The sequence below is a fragment of the Mytilus edulis genome, chromosome 2 (genome assembly GCF_963676685.1).
Source record: "Mytilus edulis chromosome 2, xbMytEdul2.2, whole genome shotgun sequence".
NCBI lineage: Eukaryota > Metazoa > Mollusca > Bivalvia > Mytilida > Mytilidae > Mytilus > Mytilus edulis.
The window spans coordinates 63427990-63453469 of record NC_092345.1 but is presented as its reverse complement, the minus strand read 5'-3'; the positions used below and the strand labels follow the sequence as shown (position 1 = coordinate 63453469).

The 25480-nt window shown below is 29.7% G+C and overlaps 1 protein-coding gene across 2 annotated transcripts; it reads right to left on the bottom strand.

The window, feature by feature from the left end:
- Positions 1–551: 551 nt before the first annotated feature.
- LOC139512646 (endophilin-B1-like) lies at positions 552–25480 on the bottom strand. 2 transcript variants are annotated; one of them, XM_071300413.1, is made up of 10 exons: positions 25329–25480; positions 23081–23222; positions 20546–20674; positions 18972–19105; positions 18532–18618; positions 14915–14932; positions 12553–12642; positions 11981–12081; positions 7944–8142; positions 552–5124 (listed from the first exon to the last, which is right to left on the bottom strand). In XM_071300413.1, exons 1-10 carry the CDS (start codon positions 25404–25406, stop codon positions 5017–5019), a joined length of 1086 nt encoding a protein of 361 aa, XP_071156514.1. In that variant the 5' UTR covers positions 25407–25480; the 3' UTR covers positions 552–5016. The 2 variants fall into 2 exon arrangements, with proteins under 2 accessions (XP_071156514.1, XP_071156515.1); XM_071300414.1 differs by lacking the exon at positions 14915–14932.

Genomic DNA, 25480 nt, shown 5'->3' with positions numbered 1-25480 from the left:
CTTCGGACGACAACGACGATTTCAATTTTTGCGGACGTATAAAAATCTTAACTTTTTTCCAGTAGTCACTGAACCATGAAAATGAGGTCAAGGACATTGGACATGTGACTGACGAAAACTTCATAACTTGAGGGATCTATATACAAAGTATGAAGAATCCAGGTCTTCCACCTTCTAAAATATAAAGCTTTAAAAAAGTTAGCTAATGCCGCCGCCTGATCACTATCCCTATGTCAAGCTTTCTCCAACAAAAGGCGACCGCTCAACAAACTAGAGGCTCTCAAGAGCCTGTATCGCTCACCTGATTTACTTGGGTTTTTGAAATCATATAAAAAATATAAAATTTGGCTAAAAGTAACAACACTTGGCAAGCATCTCATAAGGAAAGGAACATTCATGCTATGTTTGATTTCATTCAATTCAGTGGTTCTTTAGAAGAAGACTTTTGTATGCATTTCCCATCGGGTCCTATGTTAAACTAAGTCCCCCCACTGGCGGCCATTTTGGGTGTTGAAATTCGGGCCAGGTGAGCTAAAAATGAAAAAAAAACATTTGGTTTTAACATTTTTTATTTCATATACAGATATCTTTCATTCAACTATATCTCATGATCTATTTGTATGACCAGTGACCACTCATTTTAGGTAAGTGACTTTATGTTTACATGTAGGGACACTTTTATTGACACAGTGCATCACCACTTTAATACATTAATAAGTTGCCACCAAATGCGACTTTTTACATTTAGTGGCACATACAGTAAACATCAACTATTTTTGTATTTTGCCCCTTACACTTCCAATAAAGATAATGTGCTTTTGTACATGCAGTTAAGATAAAAAGAACAGACACTTACACTAAAGAAAACGTGTATTGCCACATACACATTAGATAATATGTCCTGCCATTTACACTTTGATAAAGACAAAATTTGTAATAATAAAAAAATTTCACTCTAGTGCATATATAAATAAAATAAATTACATATACTAAAACTGCACCAACTGAATCATAAGTTAAAATATGGTGGCCCTAATGAACAAAAAAAGGAATCCATTTTGAAAACTTTATGGGAAAGATCAAGTACACATTAATTTTTAAGTTTGAATCATAAAAACCTGTCATATATTTTAAACATTAATGTTCATTATTTTGATATCAACTCCCTAGTTTCCTGATGCTAAAACAACTAGATTCATTGAAGAAGAAAATAACATAAATTTCTAACCATATGCAAACATTGACCATATGTAACTACTTAAATAAATTTTGATGGTCATACATGTATAATGAGAAAATTAAATGAAACATAGTAAAATTAACAAAAAACCTTTACCAAAAAACTTAATACACAATTTTCAATGCAAACAAATATAATACAATTGACATTGTTTTCTTAGTGAAATGTACTTATGTGGATTAATAGCAGATACTCAGTCAAAAAATTGGTATAATACATAATATGCAAATATCACATTTTAATTCATACAATTTTAAACTACTTAAAAACATGACAAATTATTCAGCACCATGTTGCCGTCTCTGACAATATAGCACTTAGATAAACAAAATTTACAGTTTTAACAAATATTTTTGTCACTTAATTTACATTGAATCTCATCAGTATTAATTCAAAACCTTAAGATGAAACTGAAAGTCTCTGCATCAACAATAAATATAATAAACCTCTAGATTTTCAATTATCTAGCTCCAATTTTTTAACATCATGTCACATGACTGTATAATAACCACATGATAACAGAAACTAAAATTATAAACCAATTCACCATATTTATGAATACTCCCATACATCAAATCAATTGGTCAACTAATACTCTAATATTGTGATGCAAAAAAGCTGAAAATTTATTTAACACTTCCCTATATATTGCTTCAAATATAAAACAAGTAACAGTAGCAATATTTATGACACTTTTTCATGTTTAGTTTATTTTTTCATTTTGCTTGAAGAACTTGGTTGATCAAGGCAAAGCTAAGCTTCTGAAATAACCTTATTCCCATTAAGAATGCCTACATTAGCTTAAGTTTTATACTGATGTAAATACTCATAATTCTGCACTGGCAACATTTTTTGAGAAGTCAGATTATTCTTTGTTATAGAAAGTTGTCAACTTGGATTTTTTTCCATTTTTTTCACCTTCTATCAAAATGTCTGACTAACAGCATTATATTATTTATAAATTTTTAAGGAGGATCAATCACCAATGAAATACTTGAAAAGAATGAAAATGGAAATTCTGATGTTTAAAAGTAAATGAGCCATTTCAAATTCCCTACTGATTTGTTTATCAAGCTTTGTTAATGTCTACCTGCATATCAACATGTATATATAATCAATAACAAATCCCTCACTAACAATAATAAAGCAGCAAGAAAAAAATACATATAATAAAATTTAAAAATCTTATAAATATAAATGTACCATTCACTTTTATGCTTTGATGATGAAATTTCTGCATTTCTATAATGAACAAAAAGTGAAAAACAAACAGTTCTCTCGCTTTCTTTTACGTAATGTATTATCTAAATAGTAATCTAGTTTTAATTTTCCATGAATATTTTCAAAATGTTATAAAGAAAAATAAAAACATCATTGTGCTTAAAATTTTACATGCCATTTCTATATTCTGTATGATGAGACAGTATGGGAACATTACTGTCACACTTTAATATTAAAAGAGAATAAGAGATAAGGACAGTTATGTACCTTATAACATTAATTGAAAGATGCCTTTATCACAATATACATAATGAAAATCATTAAAAGTTAATGGCATGTGGTCAATACCAGAATTTCAATTCTTGCCCTCTTTTCTGTATTATTACAAAATATATTTTCTTCAGTGATATTTAATGTAGGGAAGATAACTTTAATATCTAAGATGAAGATGAGGGAAACTTCACATAATTAAAACAGAAATTTCATCACAAGCATTAGTAATAACAATGGGTTCAAACAGGTATAAAAGTTCCAAACACAGTATGAGCACTATCAACACAACACTGTACACATGGTTAGTACAATCAATTACCTATCAAATCTAATCTCAGATTTTGTCATAAATACAATTAGTTACATCCTTAACATATATCTTACTCAATATATTTTTTTAAGATTCTGCAATGGCTAGTTTTATTTATTTAAAACATTCATTCAGTAAATCCATTTCCTATTATCATTCAAATATCTTGTACAACAGTAGTTTGATTACTGAAAATCTCAACAAGTACAGTTTTTTTTTATTAGAAATACAATTAACTTGCTTTGATTAACTTTTTGCCATTGTTATACAGAAAATCAATATGTTGCATTTTCCTTTTTTAAACCAAAAAATAATACTAAATAAAAAGAACGACAAAAGCCTGCCTTGCATTTATATTTTAAATCTGACCAGATACAACCATCAAAATAATGTACAAGTAGCACTTATCTGTACAGACATTTAATATAGGGAAATTAAAAGATTTGTGAATCACATCTGGTGGTTTGTCAAATAAAAATATCTTCTTCTTATACTCAATGAATATTTCAGATGGGATCATTATCAGGAAACATCAAGCTTAAATCCTCAATCATGGTTTGGTTCAAATGTCAAACCTTCAATTAAGAGTGTTTCTATTAGACCAAACTACCTCTCATACGAAAAGGTGACATTCAAAAATTTAATGTATTTACATAGAAATATAATAAATAATAATTGATCACACATCAGTCGTAACTGCTTATAAAAATTAACCACATTTCATGTTTTCAAACTCTGAATTGAAAAGATAAATACAATGTAATTTTGATGTTCTGTTGGTGTTTCAAAATGAAAAAAAATTAAAAAAATACTATGCTAAATTCAGAATTTAATGTGAACATTTATTATTGAAAATCTTTGTCAATTGTAAAGTTTGACTTATTGTGATGCAAAGCATGTCACAAATTTTCCATCAATACAATCCTCATATTAATGTCTGAATTTAACCATAACACAGGAAAGTTTTACAACACCTAAATCCATGTTAGATAAACCTAAAAAAAAAGTCTGCACATTACAAATCAAGCCTTGTTCCCATCAATTTTAATATGATAAGTCATAATATTGGATGTAAATGCTACAATATGAAAATTTTTGATAGACTATGTGCTAAAAATTATCTGGATGCATTTTATTATCTAGGTTATACATAAAATTAAATCTGAATCAATGAAAAATTCAGATGCAGTTCAGTCAACTTCAGTGAGTGCTAAATACATACAAAATTTCATAAAAAGGGGAATACCATCTTATTATAATGGACCTTAAAAAGAGTAATAATGGTGTAAACATGTGGTATTTGGAAATTAATCTCATGACTTAAGATCTTATCAGTTAATAGTGTAAAATGTAGATCAGTTCAACCTTATTGTATGGCAAATTGTCTTGAAACTGGATCTGAACACAAAGTTATATTAATCAACTTCTCAGAATTTGAGGCAAATGCACATAAATGCTTGACTGAAGAGAACTTATTTGTTTATCTCAACATAAGTAACATTTGATTCAATATCATGCCTTTTTTTTACTTTAATATGCCAAAGAAACTGAATTTCTATAATTGAATGTTTGGAAAACAGTTTGCAGCTGCCATAAAATTAATGTCTGACATAAATAGGTAACATAATTCTACGACTTATTGCTTTTTCATACAGCTTTTATAATGATACAAATTGTGTGAAAAACAACATCGATTTTTAATGCTCAAATTTTAAGGTAAATCATATCAATAGCACTCTTAAAATGATTGATACATAACATAATATAATTTGAGGGTAAAAATGGACAAATTTTTTTTTTTGAAAGAGTTTATATCACATGCTCAACTTGTTAACTGTTTATAAATAGCGTCTCTCTGATCTTCGATCTTTAACCCTCCTGTTTACACACTGTTGTAGATCCATCATTTCCTGTAACTTTTCATAAGTTTACAGTTTATAACAAGAATTGAAAGTATGTAATTGTGCATGATTCATTCTAAAACTTCTAAATATGTGTTTGGAACTTTTCCCTTTTGTGAACCCCGCTCTGCCATTAACCAATCAGGATCCAGTCCCGGAACTTTGTACACTGTTATTAGCTGAAATAAAATAAAACAAATATAAAAATAACGAAGTTCATATCTATATCATACCACAAGTTAAAATACACAAAAAACACATTCACAAAACAACCAATATTTAGATTATGCACACCAATGTTGATTTGTCTGAATTTAAAATTTCCAACTACTGTTTTTTTTTATGCAATGGTTGCAGGGAATAGTGCAATGGATTGGAACTATTTGTGTTTGCCCAAATACATTATTTAATGGATATGTGAAATGAAATGATACAAGTGTTGACATGTAGATATGATTTAAATGTTTACCACTGGACAAGGTGCTGAGTCAATGCCAAACACACACATAAACAAATTAACAGTACAACCACAGATACTTTTAAAGACACTGGCCTACCAAAAAATGTATGTGAACCACTGAATCATGAAAATGAGGGTTAGGTCAAAGGGAATACTATTCCTCTACATTGAAACAATTCAATTAACCAAAAGTAGTGGACCTTTCACTTACAGAAACTGAAAATACTATGTTTATCATTGAATGTAGTTCCAAATGCTTTAAGTTATTACTTGTATAATTAAACAGACATTTTATAAACCTTTCAATGAATATGAAGACCACATAACTTAACTTATATAGTCATTTAGAAACCAAACTTATTCCATCATTTATATGTGAAACATTATGAATATTATTGTATAGCAATATAATATTTCCCACAGAAAGTAACCAAAAGTTAGCGTGCAATAAATTCTAATATTGCACTAGTGCAATAAATCTTCAAAATTCATGACGTCATGAAAGACAAAACCTTAGTTTAAACCAATTTTTACTTTTAAATATTATATTGCTATACAATAAATGGGTTATTGCATGAATATTGAAGAATATTGTCCCTCGTAGAACATATATTGCACTCGCAAGCTCGTGCAATATAAAGTTCTACTCGGGACAATATTCCCCAATATTCATGCAATAACCCTATATTATCAATAAAAGTTAAGTATGCCCTTTTCTGACTGATATGTATAAACTGCAGTAGTTGCACAAATTAATAGTTGATGACATATCTTGCCTGTTTACTAGTCACCCTTTGAAATTTATGTTAAAGTTTTTCACATAATCGAGTTTTACTGAAGTATCACATACATTTAACATTATCAAAAAAAACAACATGAAAATAAGCTCAAGGTCAGATGAACACAGCCAGACTGAAATGTATACCATACAATCATTCCATACACCAACTTTAGTTGTTCTATTATTTACTATATCTGAGAAACTGATTTAGTCAAGAACATTTAACATTGCCCGCTGACCCTTCTTCATAGGTCAAGGTCAGATGAAATTTATGATTATCCTATGCACTAATATGACCAAATATAATTGACATTTTGCTAATAGTATCTGAGAAATGAACATTACCACAAACACTGAAAGTTGAATATTGAACCATGAAAACAAGGTAAAGGTAATATGAACCCTGCAAGAGGGGCAGGTGTACCTTATAATCATTGAATACACCAAATATAGTTGACCTACTGCTTATAGTATCTAAGAAACAGACCTAAACACTAAATTTATGTTGGCAAATAAATTGTAAAAATGAGGTCTAGATCAAGTGAACAATGTCCAATAGACATGTACACATTCCAATGATATGTAGAGAATAAGCCATTTAGCAACTGTATAGATGATATAAAGGTATGATTCTGAAGAATTCTGATTTTTATAAAATGCTTTGTGCAAATAGTTTATGCTGCTGTCACCCTATGCCTCACATTTTGTGAAGCCAAAAACTAATCATTCAACAACAAACAAGAAAATATGCCACGGTCAGGTAACTGTTTAGGTTCACCACTATAACTTATAATAAATCAAGAAACTTACATGATTCCTAGTACTGATTTTCTTACCCTTTAAAATGAGGGCAATATAAGGGGATTCCTGTTAGAAAGGCTTTGACACACCATAAGAGTATGTAGTGCCATAAATATTTTTTCTTTAAAAAGTCATATTTTTGAGGGACCATGCTTGACTGACCCCTTAGGTGATTTTGTTTGACTTTAGTTACATCCTTACATTACTGGGATGAGGAAAGGTCTCAAAATACAGTGGCAACCTCAGCACCCAATGGGGTTACTCTTGTTAAAATATGCATTGCTGATCAAAAAACAATAAAAAAATGAAATCCACTAATCCTTTTCTGACAGACATGTGTATTCTACATTTGTTTGAAACTATTTCACTGGGATATTTTCATCATTTCAGTAACCAAAATTTACAAAGATAATCATGTTTTTCGTTTTGAAATGATTTCATAGAAATACTTCAATTATTGCCAGTAAATTTTTTTACAGTTTGATTCTTTCCAAAAGTGAAAAAGAAGAGAACTGTATCTTAATATTTAAATAGAAATCAATAATTCTCAATACCTTATACATTTGTAATAAAAAAACAAATCTACAGAGAACATCCTAAAGTACAGAAATGTATCTACTTAGAATTATAAAAACAATCATGCATACATGTATATACATATTTGTCAGGTAAATAAATTCAAATGAAAACATAAACAATATAAAAAATATAAATAACATGCAAGGATTTATGGATATATGTCTGTTAAGACCATATTAATTATGTGCTTTACATTAATTTACAGTGATTTTTTTTGTGTACCAAAAGTTTTTTTTAAAATCTTTCATGATAAAAAAAATATACCCCAAAACCAAAGAAACTTCAATAATAAAACTAATGTGAGATTTTTAATTCTACAAACAAAAAACTTTTGGCACATCTGTGGTTAACATAAAACTATTTTAAACATTCCTAACCTCATCAGCTAAGAGGGATAACTCTGAATTATCTGCAGCATCATAATCATATAAAACTCTAGCCTGTTTTTTCTCTGTACTGGGTGTTGCAGCTGTGATGTGTATCATAGGGGGTGCACTTGGCTGAACAGGGAGAGTGGAATTAGGGATACCTGGTCCAAGGGAATTTGTTGAACTGTTCCCACTACCAACAGAATAACTGAAAAACAGTAGAAAACTCCACTAAAGCAGGAAAACATGCAATGCCCTTTTATTCCAACATTACCATTATATCCTGTTCCCACTGGATATACAGTTAACTCCCCTTGGAGATTTTTTTTAATTACTAAATCTTCAATTTCTATTTTTATACCCAAAGTCATGAACATGTATATGTTATCTTAAAATCCCAATAAACATGATTTTGTTTGGACTAGAAGCATATATAGGGAGGATAGACATTATGTGTACAATGAAAGCTACTGGAGAACTCCAAATATATTTACTGACCTCGTTTTACCTGTTTAAAAGGACAAAGAAATTAAAAGATGAGAGAAAGGTCTGTAGTTATAGACTGAATGACAAGACAGAGACAAGTTACACAGACAAACAGATATTACCAACAAAGTTCAACTACAGTGTTCATGATAAGAAGTGCTTGCTCTGCAATATTTTATATTTATTAAAGTGAAATATGTAATTTTGCTGCAATCCATGCACATTTTTGGGTTAATTTGCATCAAAGAACTTAAAAGCCAAATTTGGTGATAATTTTTTTTTTATAAATACACGACAGCCTATAAGTAAGATGATTGAAAGCCAAAACATTTCAAACTCACTTTTATGAGTGAGTTAATTATCCTTCATATATTCTTATACAGTCCTCCAAATCTTTTGTTTTTCATATACTATACATGACCAAGGTCAATTGATTTACTTTATTTTAACTTTATTTAACAAATGTGTGCAATTACTTGCCCTTTTTAGCTGTTTCATTTGAGGATTTTATATCTCAAAATACAAAAAAAAAGAATTCAAGAAATAACCCAAGAACACAAATACAGAATAAATTGTTAGTAAAGAGATATGTTGTGACTGTTGGAAAATTAAATACAATTGATTCATCATAAGTGGTTACATGAACTGTTCTCATAAAATACTCAAACATGTAAAATAAATTTTATTTGTTACCTTAATTATCAAAATATCTTCTGCATAGTTTGATATTTAAAACTATGCATAGGAACTGTTTAAGTCCCACCACACAAAATCTTAAAACATGAAAAGCAAAGGGGAATAACTCTAGAACGGTTAAAGTTTTGCCAACAAACTTCAAACTTGATATGTGTTTTGTGATAACATTTGGTTGAGGCAAACTAAAGTTGTAGAATGGAAACCAACATTGGGACATACAGACTGATGTACAGACGGACAAAGGTAAAACCTAATGCCTCCACCTCTCGGTACAAGATCTATTGTGGACAAGAAAATGTTCTACAAATTCTTTTATTTTAATGATGATATGCAACACTTTATTCATAATGTGATATACCTTCATGCCATGTATCATAAGTCAAGATGAAAAATAGTTAAGTCAGGGCAAGACATATGAGTTCCAACAGAAACACTACTTAAGGTGTCTTGCGGGTCTAAATCAAAATTTTATTTAAATATAGGATTATATTTTTTCTACAAATGAACTTTATCTTATACTTTAAAAAAAAAAAAAATAAAAAGATTGGGTCACCGTTCATTTACCCTCACAATCTGCCTTCGAAAGAAGCATACATTTTGGTAAAGTTACTTTTTTTCTGTTGAAACTAATAGGAGAAAAAAGGTAATACATATGTAAATAAAAAAAGAACTAAATTACAGAAGTTGATCAATTTACAAAAGTTTAGTTTAAGTACAGCTTATTTGAAAATAATAATAAAAAATATAGGTCAACGATGAGTTAAAAAAGATATTTCAATTTTAATGCAAAAAAATGGCATTTTTTTCACCAAAAGAAGATAACTTGGAGCATTTTCAATGGTATACACTTTTTTAAAGTTATCTGGGGCCAACACGAATTGATTTTTTTTAATGTTTTTTGTACGTATGATAAAGTAACAACTAATAAAGGTAATAAATAAAATTTATGATGAAAAATAACTGTTTATTTTTTTTCCTAAATTTTTATACCCTCGAGCCTCCTTAAGCATTTTTATTATTTAGAGATGCACTTGAACAACTGCAACTACACTATAAAAAAGCCTTCTTTACAGAAAAGTTCCTGTAAAACTGTCTGAATCACAAATCTAAATACTTGTTGAGGCTAATGAAAACTACAATATATTTCCTTTGTTGACATTCCCTGCTGAGAAGTAAAAAATGGGTACAACAAAAATGTATGAAAACCAAATTAAGATAAAAGAAAAATGCTTTGGGAAATCTTTTGGGGGTTACAATATTTTAAGACACTTATGTAGTTAATCTTTATTTTTTTTATTTTTTGTCTTTTTTTTATGTTGGTGTTTCTAAAACTTATACGAATATTTTTAATTTTAAATAAAATTTAAGCAGCACCTTAAGCAAAAGTCATACTTACACACATCATTACATCTATTTATGACAATGTAAGAGATGTAGAAAAATATTTAATAAGCAGAATAAAAGGTTTTATATAGGCAGTTTAAATGAAACCAAGTCTTCATTAGAATATGAATAATATCAATTAGCAAGCTATTACAAAAGAAGTAATACTAATAATGTTAGAGTAAAAGTTTGAATTTCAGAAGCAAAAACTTAATGATATAGGAAGAAAATGAAAAAATAAATTATCCACCATTGACAAGAACAACTGTTTTGTTAAATTCAAGTCATCACATGACATTGCTTGAAATAACATGACTAACCATGGTGGACATGCTTTAATGTCACACTGGCTTACTGAATTATGTACTTCTTTATGGTGTGTTCTGTTTCATGGTTAAAGTGCACATGGCAAATTTCAATAAAGTCATTACTAATGCAGTTTTCCAACATGTAAAAATTAAGTATCACCCTGATGTTTAACTGCATGTCCATGTATGTTTGTTTACCTGCCTTGTCTTAAATGATCTGTTGAACTTTAACTGTTTATATAACACCAATGATCAATACATTTACAATCCACGAGTAAATAAATTAACAAATAATAATCAGCTGAATCTTCATTAGGTAATTTACAACCTAACTAGACAAGAACTCTATCTTACAGGCAACTGTTTTCATAATTGAATAATCATGATTAATGTGACTAAACAACAGATGTTTAGACTGGAATATGAATATTTCAAGGAAAAGAGAAGTTTGAAATTTGCTGTTTGCTGCTTAGCTTTCAAATATTTGTCATGCAAGGGGAGATAACTGTTATCTTTTCCCATCATAAATGAAAAGGGAGATAAATATACAGTAGTAGAAGCAGTCTCTTACGGTCCTCTAACAAAGCTTGAAATGCTTGCAAAAATTCTCCAGGTACAGACCTGTAATATTATTAATCCATGTATTATATATCTGTTTTTTTTCTAAAACGTTTATGTATAATCCTACCTTTGCAATCCAATGAAAATTTATTATTTATACCTACATTCCGGGTAACCCTATCTGTACACACAGACCATTTTAATTATAACAATTTCATTCCTATCCATATAATTTGTTTTCCCCGAGGATATATTTTGGCAGGTTTTGTTTCTTAAAATTAATAAAAGAAATTTCCATGTATGAAGAACGCACCTTACCTATAATGGTTTACTTTTATAAATTGTTATTTGGATGGAGAGTTGTCTCATTGACATTCATACCACATCTTCCTATATCTATGAGCATGAGATCTGGATTGAAAAAAAACAAGATCGCATGTCAAAAAAAAAAAAAATTCTTATAGTTTTACAATTGAACACTCAAAAACAGATCATCCATAAAAAAAAGAATATTACGATACTTACATTATCAAAAAGACCTAGACACATACAAATATATAAAAAAAACTTACACCAATTAAAGATTGAAAAAAGCATAATAATTGAACAAACCTTCCCAATTGTCTCTGTAAATCAGCCATATATTGCTGACACTGGGCATAATATGTCATCTGAGCTTCTATGAAGTCATTTAAACATCGCAAATGATGAGCCTAAAATAAATAATGTTTGCATGCAATTTATATCAAAGAAAATCAAGATATAAGAAATATTCTTCACTTTCAAATTAACAAGTTTTGCAATATCAATCAAAACTTTTTATTTTCAGGGGTTCAAATTTCTTTTAATAAAAGACCCAGGACCATTTGAATTTGAAATGAAAGGTTGCCTTTCAAAGAAGTCCAAGAGCCTGTATTATAAATTGGTCTAAGGAATGGGAGCTAGAGGTACTTGAAATTTGTAATCAATAATGCAGAGTTCATTCCCAGAAAAGACAGGTTCTGTACCTTGGATCCATATTTATTTGAACACCCTGATTTCATTCATTAAAGATTCTAGTCATGGAAAACAAGAAAATTCCAGTTAACATGACACTCACAGAATAGCTGTTCCATGAGAAATTTTAGTTATATTGTTATCAAACATGTCAAATGAAAGCATGATTTACTGAAAATAACACTTACATGAGCACTGTTAACTCCTTCTAACAATAGTTTAGTAATCTCAGCTTGTCTGTCGAATTCAGTCTGGGCTATTCGTAAGTCTGCTTCTGCCTGTAACAAAAAATATCTGGTAAAACTGTATTCTCTACATAAATGTAAAATATTGACATGGTAGTATCTATATTAATCATCAATATTGATATAAGGCTACCAATCCTCTTTAATAATTTCCTTTGAAAACACATGTACGACTCTTCAAAGGAATGTTTTACTATATATCAGGCTTTTTTTTGTGTGTTTCTCATCTTTGCTATGTTTGCTTTTGCAATAAATCGAAAAATTTCACATCATGAGTAAATTTCTTTAAAGATACAATAAAGGAGATACTGTAAAAAGACAGGTATGACCTTACAACAAAAAGCATATGCAAAGATTTACAAGATGTGATAGTAACAAATCTCGACTTACTGATGGTCACATCACTGAGAGATCTCAAATTTAAGGGTAAATACAATTGTAAACAAGAAACTCAAAAAAGTAAACAAATTGTGTATGTAGATGTCTATAGACTCTATAGTACAACATGTTAAGAGACCCAGGCAAATCCTAGGAACAACTGTTTTTGATTGATTGATGGCTGCTTAACATCCAGCCGCAAATATTACAGACAAAAGACAATAATATTCTAAAAATTTCTTTTTAACAACTAGTTCATGCAAGATGGCATATTATTCTGACTCCAAGCAAACAAGAATTTGCTCCAACTTAAAACGCTTAGAGCATGGAGAAGCAGCAAATACCAATGTTAAACTCTTTGTTTCAGCAAGCCAGACATTGTAATCATAACCTCTTGCACTTAAGGAGAGATGAGCATGCAATCACAAGACCACAGAGATGATTTATTTTGATGATATTTAACTCAACAAAAAATATATACATACATTTTAAGTAATGGCTAACAAGATTGGCAGATTGCCTCAATTGCAAATAAATAAAAACATAAGTATATTGCAGCATAGAATATTTTAAAGACTATACTCGAATAAACATGCCACTTAACAAAATGTTCAATAACATCTGATTGCAAGCAGATGATAGACTTTAAAAAAATATAATCTAATTATATGACAATGGATGGCTTGACATCAAGGCTTTAAGAGATAAAACATTTTAAAAACAAACAGATTTCATCATGTTAATTTAATAATAAAAAAAAACAGTTTTTAATATTTGCATTACATGTACCGGTTTTAACAAATAATACATATCTATGTTCATAACAGTATTTTTTTTTAACAGAAAAAGTTTCCATGCATGAAATAATACAAATCGCATGCAAGGATTGTTCATAAATTTTGATGAAATGCATAAATAACTAAATTTAATTCAGCTTGAAAGTAATCAACCCTACTCCCGCACTGTAACTTGTAAAAGCTACAAAGCGACTAAATTTTTTGCAAATTAAATCTTTAAAAAGTCTTTTACAAACGTCTTTTGTTTTTTTTAACCATATCATCTTATCCAAAAGACTCAAATGAGTATTTAGTTACCAGGGGTAAAAATAAATTCAATGCATACATGTCAATTCATTAATTTTTCAGTCCACTTGCCTCAATTAAGCATAACGCTGGGTTTAAAAAAGAAGCATCGAAAGAATAAGGCAATGTCTAAATATGTACAATAATTAAATACAGAGAGAGGCAATATCTACATACATGAACATAAATATCATTAAGCTAAAACTGTAACCAATTCAGTAGACAAACAAACAAAAAAAAACACTGAATTTTTTAAAAATAATATTTGATGTCTTATATCAGTATATAATTCCATATTGAGTTTAATTTTCAGACAAGTCTTTTATATTGCTATGGAATTTATTGCACACTCAATGTGCAATGATATACAATTACTGTCTTTTGATGAGGTAAATATGCGGTTTTATTGACTTGTGAAAAAATGATATTCACTGAGGCCGAAGTCCAAAGTGCATTACAGTTTTTCAAAACTCAATTAAACCCCATATTTACCGAAACAAAAGACAGTAATTGTTTTATTCCATATTCCGAGAGAAGAAAATGTATTTAATGATAAACATATACCAAAACAAATTTTACATGAAACATTTTACCATAACGTTGCATTTAAAAGCGCGTTACGTTTAGCACGGTGAATAACACTTTCTCAGGTGAACATGCTTTTTTATTCAAAATCCAACTCATATAGAGAAACCTACTAAAATGATACCTATATGGAATAACATGCTTTATTCTTTTAATTGATTTTTTTTCTTTTCAGTTTATGTTTTGTGTAGAATTGCCTCCCTTTAACTACTTCCATGTCAACCACTATATATAACCCACAACATATAAATATATCTTACTCTGGCTACAGCATCATCCTTGATAACGTTAACAGAAGCAATAGGTATAATGTTAATAATTCTATCTATAATATCTTCTACATATACTTGTCCCTTTTCTAATATTTGAGTTACTGTTATATGTATGTAATAGTTAAAATGTATTTTATATCATTTCATCTACATGTAACTTCTAGTTTCTCTGTAAGATATGAAAATCTAATAACATATTTCATAATGAATGTCATCATCAAATTTAGCAAAAAATGTTAATTCTATGGTTTGTAAATGTATTGACCAGTTGTATGAGGAACTAAAGATATGTTTATATTCAAATTCATTTGTCTTTGGTTAATATTTGTCTCACTAGCAAATACCACATAATTTTACTTTATTAATCAAGATGTTTTTCATCTCCAAAGTAAAATTCCACATTTATTATGTTTCTGATTTTATATTTAGCTAACTGGTAGTTATATTCATATTTTTTTTTAATTTGGTGAAAAATTTAGCAGAATAATTGAAATCTGTAAATGATTGTTTCTAAAATTCTGCTACAATATGTATATAACATTATTATTTATTGTCAAAGATTTTCACTAATGAATGCATGCATTAAATCTATAATCAAAACCTTGTCTTTATCAACTTAATATATTAAATAAAACAGCTCTTAACAATTTATGAGGGGTATTCATATTACTCTTCATACAGTTTTTCGGTGTTCTAATGTACTAATTAATGTAAGAAATAAAGTTTGATTTTGCCTCTTTCATTCTTTGGCTTTTGTATTGTGAGTCCTTCTTGACTCTTGTTTGTCAAATTGTCCAAAAAAAATAATTCATAAATAAAAAAATAACCTTAATTATGTTAATATGAAAATAAATTAAAAATGTCCCAGAGAAATAAACTCTAATAAACTTTAATTCTAGTCAACAACCAAATTGCAGTGGTCTGAATGACCTACTATTTGTGAGAGCCTGTTATAATTGCTAGAAGTATTCTTGTATTTACACAAAATTATACAATACATGTAGTAGATTATATAATACCTGAGACACATAGAATCACTGTAGTATAAAATGTGGGTCAGAGTCAGGGCCGTAACTACCTATGAGGCAGGGGAGGCAGTTGCCTCCCCTGAATTTTCTACACCATTTTTTTTTTTTTTTTGAAGTAATAATATAGGGTTATTGCATGAATATTGGCCAAAGTACGGCCTTCAGGATGGAGCCTTCACTCACCCTGAACAGCAACCTCAGCTTGTTTTTGCATAAAAATTGCTTCAAGTTTCAAGCAATACTGATTTTTCCTAAAGTAATGAAAAATAGCCATTTTACTGAGAGAAAAAAATCGGCCGGGGCTGTGCCCCAACCCCCTAATCTTGAGGGCCTCAATCGGCGGCCTCCAAACCCCTGCCTCCCCTGAATTCAAACCCTAGTTATGGCCCTGAGAGTAGTAGGCTGTTTTATTACTGTGAATTCATTTATTTTCGTGGGTACCAAATTTAGTGGATTGAGCAAAATTTGCTTGTTCGTGGATATTTGATTTCGTGGTTTTGCCGAATTCTAAATACATCTCTAAGGAAAATTTGTTATTCGTTGGACATTTAAATTCGTGGTTCACCTGTACCCACGAAATCCACGAAAATTGGTATCCAACGAATAATAATGAATCCACAGTACTTAAGATACATACATATACAAGATTCACTTAGTATATGAAATCTGATCTAAACTTAAGTCATTAAAACATAAAAACACTATTTATGCAGTGAAAAGTAAAATTATAGAAATCAAAAAGCTTTCATCTTATGACTTTAATTTTCATCTGGACACACAAATATATATTTCAGTTTTAGAAAACTAGATACAGATATGACTTTCAAGAGTATTACATTTTTGTACAATCATACTGTTCAGTTTTCTTGAGGAAATCATAAAATGAACAATTAGTTATATTCACTAACACAAATATGTGCATGAAACAATGGTTACACAAATAAAATAGTGCATGTTCTTTCTTTTAAATAAACTGTTATCACAGAGATATGTCTCGCTTTTTTGTAATTTCGATAAAGCAAATGTTGAAATTAAAGAAGTCAATGAACCATGACTGAAGGTACACGGCTAAAAATGCTCAATGGAAATAAGATGTGCCAATGCTAATACAACTGCATACTAATACCATTGACTTATCATAAATAGTTCCCTTTAAACAAACCTAATCACAAACTAATACATGTACATGTAAACTAAGCAAAATTTCAAAGTCAATAGACCATGACAGAGGGGGCAGGGCCAGATAATCTCCATGGAAATAAGATATGCCAATGCTTATACAACTGCATACCAAATATCATTGACCTACCACTATTGGTTCCCCATAAACTGAACTTATCACAAACAAATACATGAAAAATAAGAAAAATTTCAAAGTCAATAGACCATAACTGAGGGGGAGGGGCCAAATAATCTCCATGGCAATGAGATGTGCCAATACTAATACCAGAATACCAAATATCTTTGAACTACTATGAGTGGTTCACCATAAACTAGACCTAATCACAAACTAATGCATTGTTGACGTCGCCGCCGCCGCCGCTGAAACAGCATACCTATGTCTCGCTTTTTGACTCCGTCAAGCGAGACAAAAAAGTTATATTTTTGTGAAAAACAGATGTTTATGAGTGATACCTATGCTAATACAGCAGTAATTACTCCACAAGAGAATATTTTTTTAGAGTTTCCAGGACAGGAATGTGCCTGTATATTCAGTCAGATTATTTTGAACATATTTTCTTTCATATATAGGTATTCAATTTCAGAATTCAAATGAGTGAAGGGCAAAAAACTTGAAATCAAATTCAATGAATGCATTCCAATGTAATGAAATCAAATCAAAATTAATACACATAAATTTTGGTTAAATATAATTACAATGAAACTGAATACATTTATGATTTAGAAGTAGAACATACTTTGACAACACTGAAACACTCATATGGAGACGTTGGACTAACCTCGATCAGGGCAAGAGTCTGAGGTCGTGAGGTTGGCTTGGCAATAGAAATGGTGTAACTTTTATTGAATAACAGATTAACCAAAAATAGGAAATCAACTTATATTTTAAATTCTAATACTTTCATTTTAGTGTTGAAAATGTGTTAGAAATGTATGCAAAATATTGATGTAAATTAAACAGCTTTAAACATTTCAATTTCCTTTTTTGTATTGAATTAGAAACAAAATAGCACAATCATGACAATTTTCTCAGTTCAACTTTTCCAATTTTAATTTTTTATTTTTTTCTACTATTTTTTCACTGCCATAAATTTTAGAGAAATGTATATCAAATGTGAGAGATTCATAATAATAAGGTTGTAATTATTAGTTATCGCATTTTTGTGTCATCCCAATGACAAAATTAAAGAGCAACATTTTTTTTTCAAAATATACACCCGTCAGAAATTACAGTAATGTAGACTATAGAAATTTGGTCAATGATTCACTTGTTAGGTTTCCATCAATCACTTATGAAACCTTAATTAAAGTTGTATGCCAAACAGTGTTTTAACATGATTTTCATAGCTATAGTTTGAACTAAGCAACTGCACAACTGTACATTCTGATAATTACCTGTGTATTTTGTGATTTTGCACGTCTGTTTTTTGTTTTTGCAGCATCTAAATCTAATCTCTTTACTTCTAGTATTTTCTTTTCTTTCTGGAAAACAAATATGAATTATTAAAATATGAATTTTCAGAAAATATTTGCTAACTTATAAACACTCATATCCAAACTCATAATAGATATTATTATTTTTAAAGTAATCACTCTACTTGATGACTGACTATTTTGAAGGACAAAAATAGCTTCCTTTCAGTTTCTATATTCAAAATGTACTATCTCGTTGCAATGAGGACCCATTGGTAGCCTTTGTCTGTTATCTGCTCTTTTGTCGGGTTGTCGTCTCTTTGACATATTAACCATTTTCATTCTCTTTTTTTGTGAAATCTGAAGCTACTGCTTCTTTTAAACATTGTTGACATTTGTATTTTATTCAAAAAATATCAAACCTGAATGGTTTTCATATCTCCATCCAAGAAATTGCGTAATGGTTGTAGAAAGTTATTAGCAGTGGACTGTACAAATTCTTTTTCTGCATTTCCAATGTTGATTTGTGTTGCGCCTGTCTTGACTAGAGCGTTACCTAAACAAAAAAGTAAATTTAATAATAATAGCATTGTATTTGGCCAGCTAATAAAGGCAAGGGGATTAAACTAAAACTTATGTAAGTGGTTTCGAACGTTTTAGATAAGAAAATCTTTGCAATTTTTTATAGATGACTGACAGACACATAGAAAAATTTGTATAACTTTTAAGTTATAAACCAAATGTGAGCTCATACTAGCCTTCATCAAGATGGGCTAATTAGGCGAAGCTTCACAGCGTCAGTATGTATGGTAACACAGGTTCTGGATTAAGAAGTATATAAGGTCTGTTGATGTACAACACCAAAACCATGCACTAAACTAACAGAGAGAACATGCATTTTGTTCAACCCTCTATAGAATACAAAATTACTGAGAAACATTGTAAGCCAGCTACATTGTTTAGAAACAGCAAGAAACTTATCATTCCAAGACAACAACAAAATTATTAACATGATTAAGGAAAACACTGGTTAACAAAGTAACATTTTCTTCAATTTTATTTTGTAGAATATAAGTGTATATCCAATAGGAAGTAAAGGCATTATTGGTCATTTTATATTGTTTCATATCTCCTTCCTGAAATAAGATAAATCTAATAGGAACAAACCTCTCAGATAGTAATCTTAAAATGATTGATATATATATGAATTTTAAAGAGTACATTTATTATCATAACTTTTCATCAAATTTATCGGTACATTGTTTTTATTGTTTTCCAAAGAACCTCATTATTCAGGTTACATATAATAATATATACAAATGAATTTTTATTTTAGTAATCTAAAACAAACCAATGAAATCAGAAGACAAATCTAATCATAGATAGAAATATAACTGTGATACTTCAAAATAAGGAAGTTGGTAGTTGAAAGTTAGAGAGCTTCCACTTAAAACTGCCCAGACCTAAAGGAAAATATTCATCAAAACAATTGAATCATAAATTTGTATAACAAGTTGTTAATAACTTCATTTAGATAAATGTATAAACTGATCCTTTAAAATGACCAGAGCATGCATCATCAGAGAGAAAATCATAGTTGCTATGATATAATACAAAACATTAGTGTGAAACATGCATAATTGATTGTTAAACCGCACACTTTTGAACTTTTTGAAATTGTGTACCAGTTTTTTCAAATAAGTGTACAGTATCCAAAAGGAAAAAGATGTTGTAACTCTGGTCATTGGCCTCAAATTTTAAATGACTTGAACCTCAAATAAGTCAAATAATTATCTACTTTGACTAATAATGGTTGGATTGTTATTTATCATGATTGGACTAGTACTCTATTGCCAGGATACAGTTGTATCTATGACACTTTTCCTATTGAAGAAGATTGTTGTCTTCCCTGTCACTGTAACAGTGAGAAAAAGGTGCTGATCTTTCGTTATTTAAATACCATCAGCAGATAAAGTGATAAGCCACAATTATTTACCATATGATGTTCCTGGACCAAACTCATTGCCAGCATCTGTCATAATCTGACCAAGTAATTCATGGTGACTAACTCGATCTCTTTTCTTTTTGTCAAGTTTTTCATAGAAAAAGTCCTCCATACGAACATCTGTAATAAATGAAATAAATCTATAATGTAAATTTGTAACACAGGATTATGTTTTTGTATTAAAAAAATAATTGATAGAGATATATAGTTCCATACCTACAATACATATGCACATATGAATTCATGTTAATATAGCTGTATACTACTGTTGCCTTTATAAATACGAGATATGAACTTTAACAAAACAAATTTCATCAACATATCCATGGGTATCATTGATTAATATTTCAATTGATATTGTCATGGTGTAAGAAGCTGTATTCATTTTTTAAATACATTTATAGAAATAGTTTATGGCCTTCGTGTGATTATTAAATATCATGCTGCTATGATGCACAATGAAAATTTTACATAGATTGAAGCGAGGCATCATCATGTTAGTTTATAAAATTAAACCACCCAGGATTGAAAAATAAGATATAATAGGCTTTATTCCAATCCACAAAGCAAAACTGCATATGATCTTGGGATACAAATAGGAACAAAACCACCTCCTTCTAATCTTAAGGCCCACTTTCCCATGCACATTTGATTAAGAGAGAAAAGTTTTCATATTAGTTAACAGACTAATGCTTAATTTAAGTTTGTTTTGACAGTAAAAAAAATATAATCTTAAAGACCAAAACAGGGTGCTTTGTTCACCTGGTTTTATGCTAATTGTCAAGAATATTTCCAATCCTATATAATCCATTTTCAAAAGCCTAAAAGTTCAGAGGCAATCGGTAACAAGTAATGTTTCATTGCATTCATAAACAGATCAGTCAGTTTTTATTGATGGAGGAAGCTGGAGTGCCCAGAGGAACCACAATCTTCTATAGGAAAACTGACAATCTTTGATAATTAAGATTGGAGTTCAGTAAACCTGCCCTGTGTGGGATTTGAAGTTACAGTCTCAGTGTTGACAGGCTGGTATATACACCAATGTAGGAAATATAAATTCAAGAGAACTAGAGAAGAAATTGATAATGTGGATGGAATACAATGTATTATGTGATACACAAAAAAAAACTGATATAAACAAGAATGTGTCCCCAGTACATAGATGCCCCATCCGCATTATCACTTTCTATGTTCAGTGGACCGTGAATATGGGGGAAAATCTCTAATTTGGCATTACAATTAGAAAGATCATATCATAAGGAACATGTGTACTAAGTTTCAAGTTGATTGGACTTCAACTTAAACAAAAACTACCTCGACCAATAAAAAACTTTAACCTGAAGCGGGACGAATGGACGGACGAACGGATGCACAGACTAGAAAACATAATGCCCCTCTACTATCCTAGGTGGGGCATACAAAACTTATCCTAGGTGGGGCATACAAAACTGATACAAAAAAAAGTATTACATTTGAATTACTATTAGGTTCCATAAACATGACATGTTCATTAAATAACACCAATAAGTGTAAGTACTGTGGCCATGTAAGTCAAAGATCAGTAAACAGGAAAATATCCTGCGGCAAGAATTTGATTGGTATTAGCTTATCATACATTAACCCATAAACCAGTTCAGTATTAGAAAAGGGGGCAATGGAAGAGAAAAATAATAATGTAAAGTCAAAATAATCTTTAACTTCTTGTACTTCAAAAATTAGCTAAATAAATGATGGGAAAGCAACTACAATTTTGTCTGTTTTGTATAATTACAACTAATTTGTTCTGTCCATAAAGTTTGCCAAGTTGGTTGGTCAGTCTGATCATGAGATACATGATTGAAACAAACAAACAGACTGGTTCACAATCTATATTAAGCCAAAATATGTTTTTATAACTTGATAATCCATTAATATAAGCAGTCTTTCAAAATAAGTACAAAATATTCATTTTTGAATTAAAACTAAAATATTCCAATATTAAACATTCAATGAAACGTTCACCTGAGAAACCAACAAAGCTAGATCAATAAATATATTTTTTTACATTCCTACAAATTGACAAACAATAATTTACCTAATTCAGTCATAAGTGCTTCATCTACAATGTAGTTACCACAGTAATGGGACATAATAGGATTCAACATTTATGTACATAAAAATATAAAATTATAAATCAAAATAAAAGTTCTAATTTCTAGATATATGAAAAAAGTGCCAACAAGAATGGCTTATCAGAAAGTCATTTCAGTTTAAAGGATAAAATATTTTCATAAATTATATTTTTTTCGTTAATTGGTTACCTATGTCATGTATGTTGTTGGTTCAAATAACTTATCAAGATTTAATGTTTCACTTAGTAATATGAATATTAAAAAATACACATACATGTACATGTAACATGCCTGATTAACTTGCTTGATAAAACTGTTATAGTGATTCATACTTTCATATGTCATATAAATCTCTTCAATCATTTTTCTACCTACCAAGTCTACATTCTTTTTCATAAGTTTCATAAATACTTACTTGGATTTGGTTGTAGGAGGCATTCTGTCTGTTTCAAAACCTTCTCTGTCCATATTTTTGTCTTGTCTGCCCTTTGTAATAAATTTTCAAAGTGTGCATCTAATTCTGTCTTTTCTGCTTGACCCAACTTTTCTTCTGTAAACTGAAATCAAATAACAATTTAAATATACTAACCAAAACTTATAAAAACAAGCTAAAGCTACATATAAATACACCTTTCCTGAAATAAATCTGACTGTTACATGTGTTGTCCATGCTAGGTAAATCTCAATTAAATCTATTCACTTCTTTTCAAGACCGGCATGACCTATGGTTATTGAGAAGCATATAATAAACAAAACAAAAATCTTTATTTTGCTATGAGGTAAACAAGTAACCTAAATATCACGATAATACTTCTGGATCTAGAAAGATATGTATATAAAACAAAGGATTTATTGTATGACTGCCAAGACGACAACTATCAATGATTCAATTTAATCTTCTTCTTCTAATGGTATTCAGCTATCCATCTGATTTTTTTTTTTAATGATTTTCAACTGTTGCCCATGCAAACATGAAAGATAAGTATCAATAAATATTTACCAAAAATGACTACTAACATCAACATGTGGTTAAAATTATTTACAACTACATTGTACATATATACAGTCAGGGGACTTATTGAAATAAGTGATTTGAGAAGAAAATTCGAAATTTTGTCACAACTTGTGATTTTGTAGTTTTACCAAAATTTTAAACACATAATATTATATACATGTAGGGTTAAGTAATATCTTTTCATTAGTAAAATTGAAAAAAATGAACTTTTTGCTTCTTTTAAGTAGCAAGGTTTATGCCTTTAATGCTATCATTTAGCTGCAAATTCTATTTTAGTTGAAAAAATGCTATAATAATGGCTTTTTATAATGAACTGATACTTTCTTAACAGATTTTTCCCAGCAATGGGAGTATTTTTCCTGTACATAAAGTTCAAGGTTTCATGATCATCTTTCAGATTATGTAATAAAATTCTACTGTTCGCGATAAAAATTTCACTGTTCGGGGGTGTTGAAATTAGTGGGGATTATTAAAATAATAATACTTAAAGAAGTGATCTTTGGGAAGGAAATTGAGGTATGATACTTAAACAAGTGATTTTTATGTCATTATCCAAGATTCAGTACAAGGTCTTCACCTGAAATGACCTGGTCAATTCATCCTATCAATACAGATGTTGGTTCTGATAATTTTAGAAACATAATTAGTCCCTGGATCATTAGTATTCTATATTTAAAGCTACAAAAAAATTAAATCACTTCTTCTGGTGATTAATTTGTACTACTCAAACAGGTAATTATTAAAGAAAGACAACTCTTACTTCCAACATTTATGGAAATAATGTTACTTGAATCAGTGATTTAGAAAATCACTCATTTAAGTAAGTCCCCTGATATATACAAGGGTGTACTAGTACATTTTGTTGTGCAACTATAGGCTATAGCTATAACTTGAATATTTTTTATCACATAAATTTGTACTCGGCGCATGCAACAGTTTGTTATCTTCAATATTATATATGGAGCTGAAACTGTAATGTATCAGAAAAAGGTTTATTTTACTGTTCTATATTGCAAAGAACATTAGGCATGGTAGGTATCAACTGTTCTCTAAAAATGTATACCTAATGTACCATGCCTACTGTTCTTTAAAATATAGAACAGTTATATAAACCTTCTTTAGATATACAGTTTCAGCTCCATATAATAATAAACTGATTTACATTTTCAGTATACATGTATGTCACTTTATTTTATTTTATAACAACATAAACAATAAAATATACTAATTTTCTTTATTTTTTAGCAATACACTAGCTGAAGAGTGATTAAAAACTTATTCCATACAAAATCTTTAAAAAGGGTGCGGACATGAAAGGGGAGCGAACCTGATTTTTGGTAAGGGGCAAAAAGACCCTTTTCACTTTCTCCAATTTATGATTTATAATGGGTTGAGCTGAACCTTGATTCTTGTAAATGATTCTGCCAAGTAACTCCGTGTTTTTAGAAACGAAAGCTGTTCTTCCTTGTGGCAAACTTGTTACGTGTGAGTCATTCACTGATGACACGAATCACCTCCTAACGTTTAGTATAAATTCTGTAAATAAAACTAAATAGCTTTGCTTTTGGGTGTTTCTCGTTAGAAAATTCGTATTTTTGAATTAAATTGACCAGGAAAACATGTCAAAATCAGATGTTGTAATGGTTACCTGTACAGCACGATTGAATAGAGTACCAGCATCTGCTGCAAACTTCTTCATTTTGAATAAGCCAGAGTTCGTGTCCATAATGAGCTTATTGATTGGGTTCACCTACACTCACTTCCGCATAATACGGAGTGAATCAATATTTCTTTCGTAGA

Bases quoted from the DNA above. Each gene is read 5' to 3' on its own strand.
- LOC139512646 (XM_071300413.1), bottom strand. From the start codon at position 25,406: ATGGACACGAACTCTGGCTTATTCAAAATGAAGAAGTTTGCAGCAGAT. The intron at 19,106-20,545 runs GTAAATAATTGT...TTTTTTGTTTAG, and splicing joins TGGTCCAGGAACATCATATG to GTAACGCTCTAGTCAAGACA. The intron at 8,143-11,980 runs GTTTGTTCAATT...ACTGTTTTTCAG, and splicing joins TTACAGAGACAATTGGGAAG to TTATTCTGTTGGTAGTGGGA.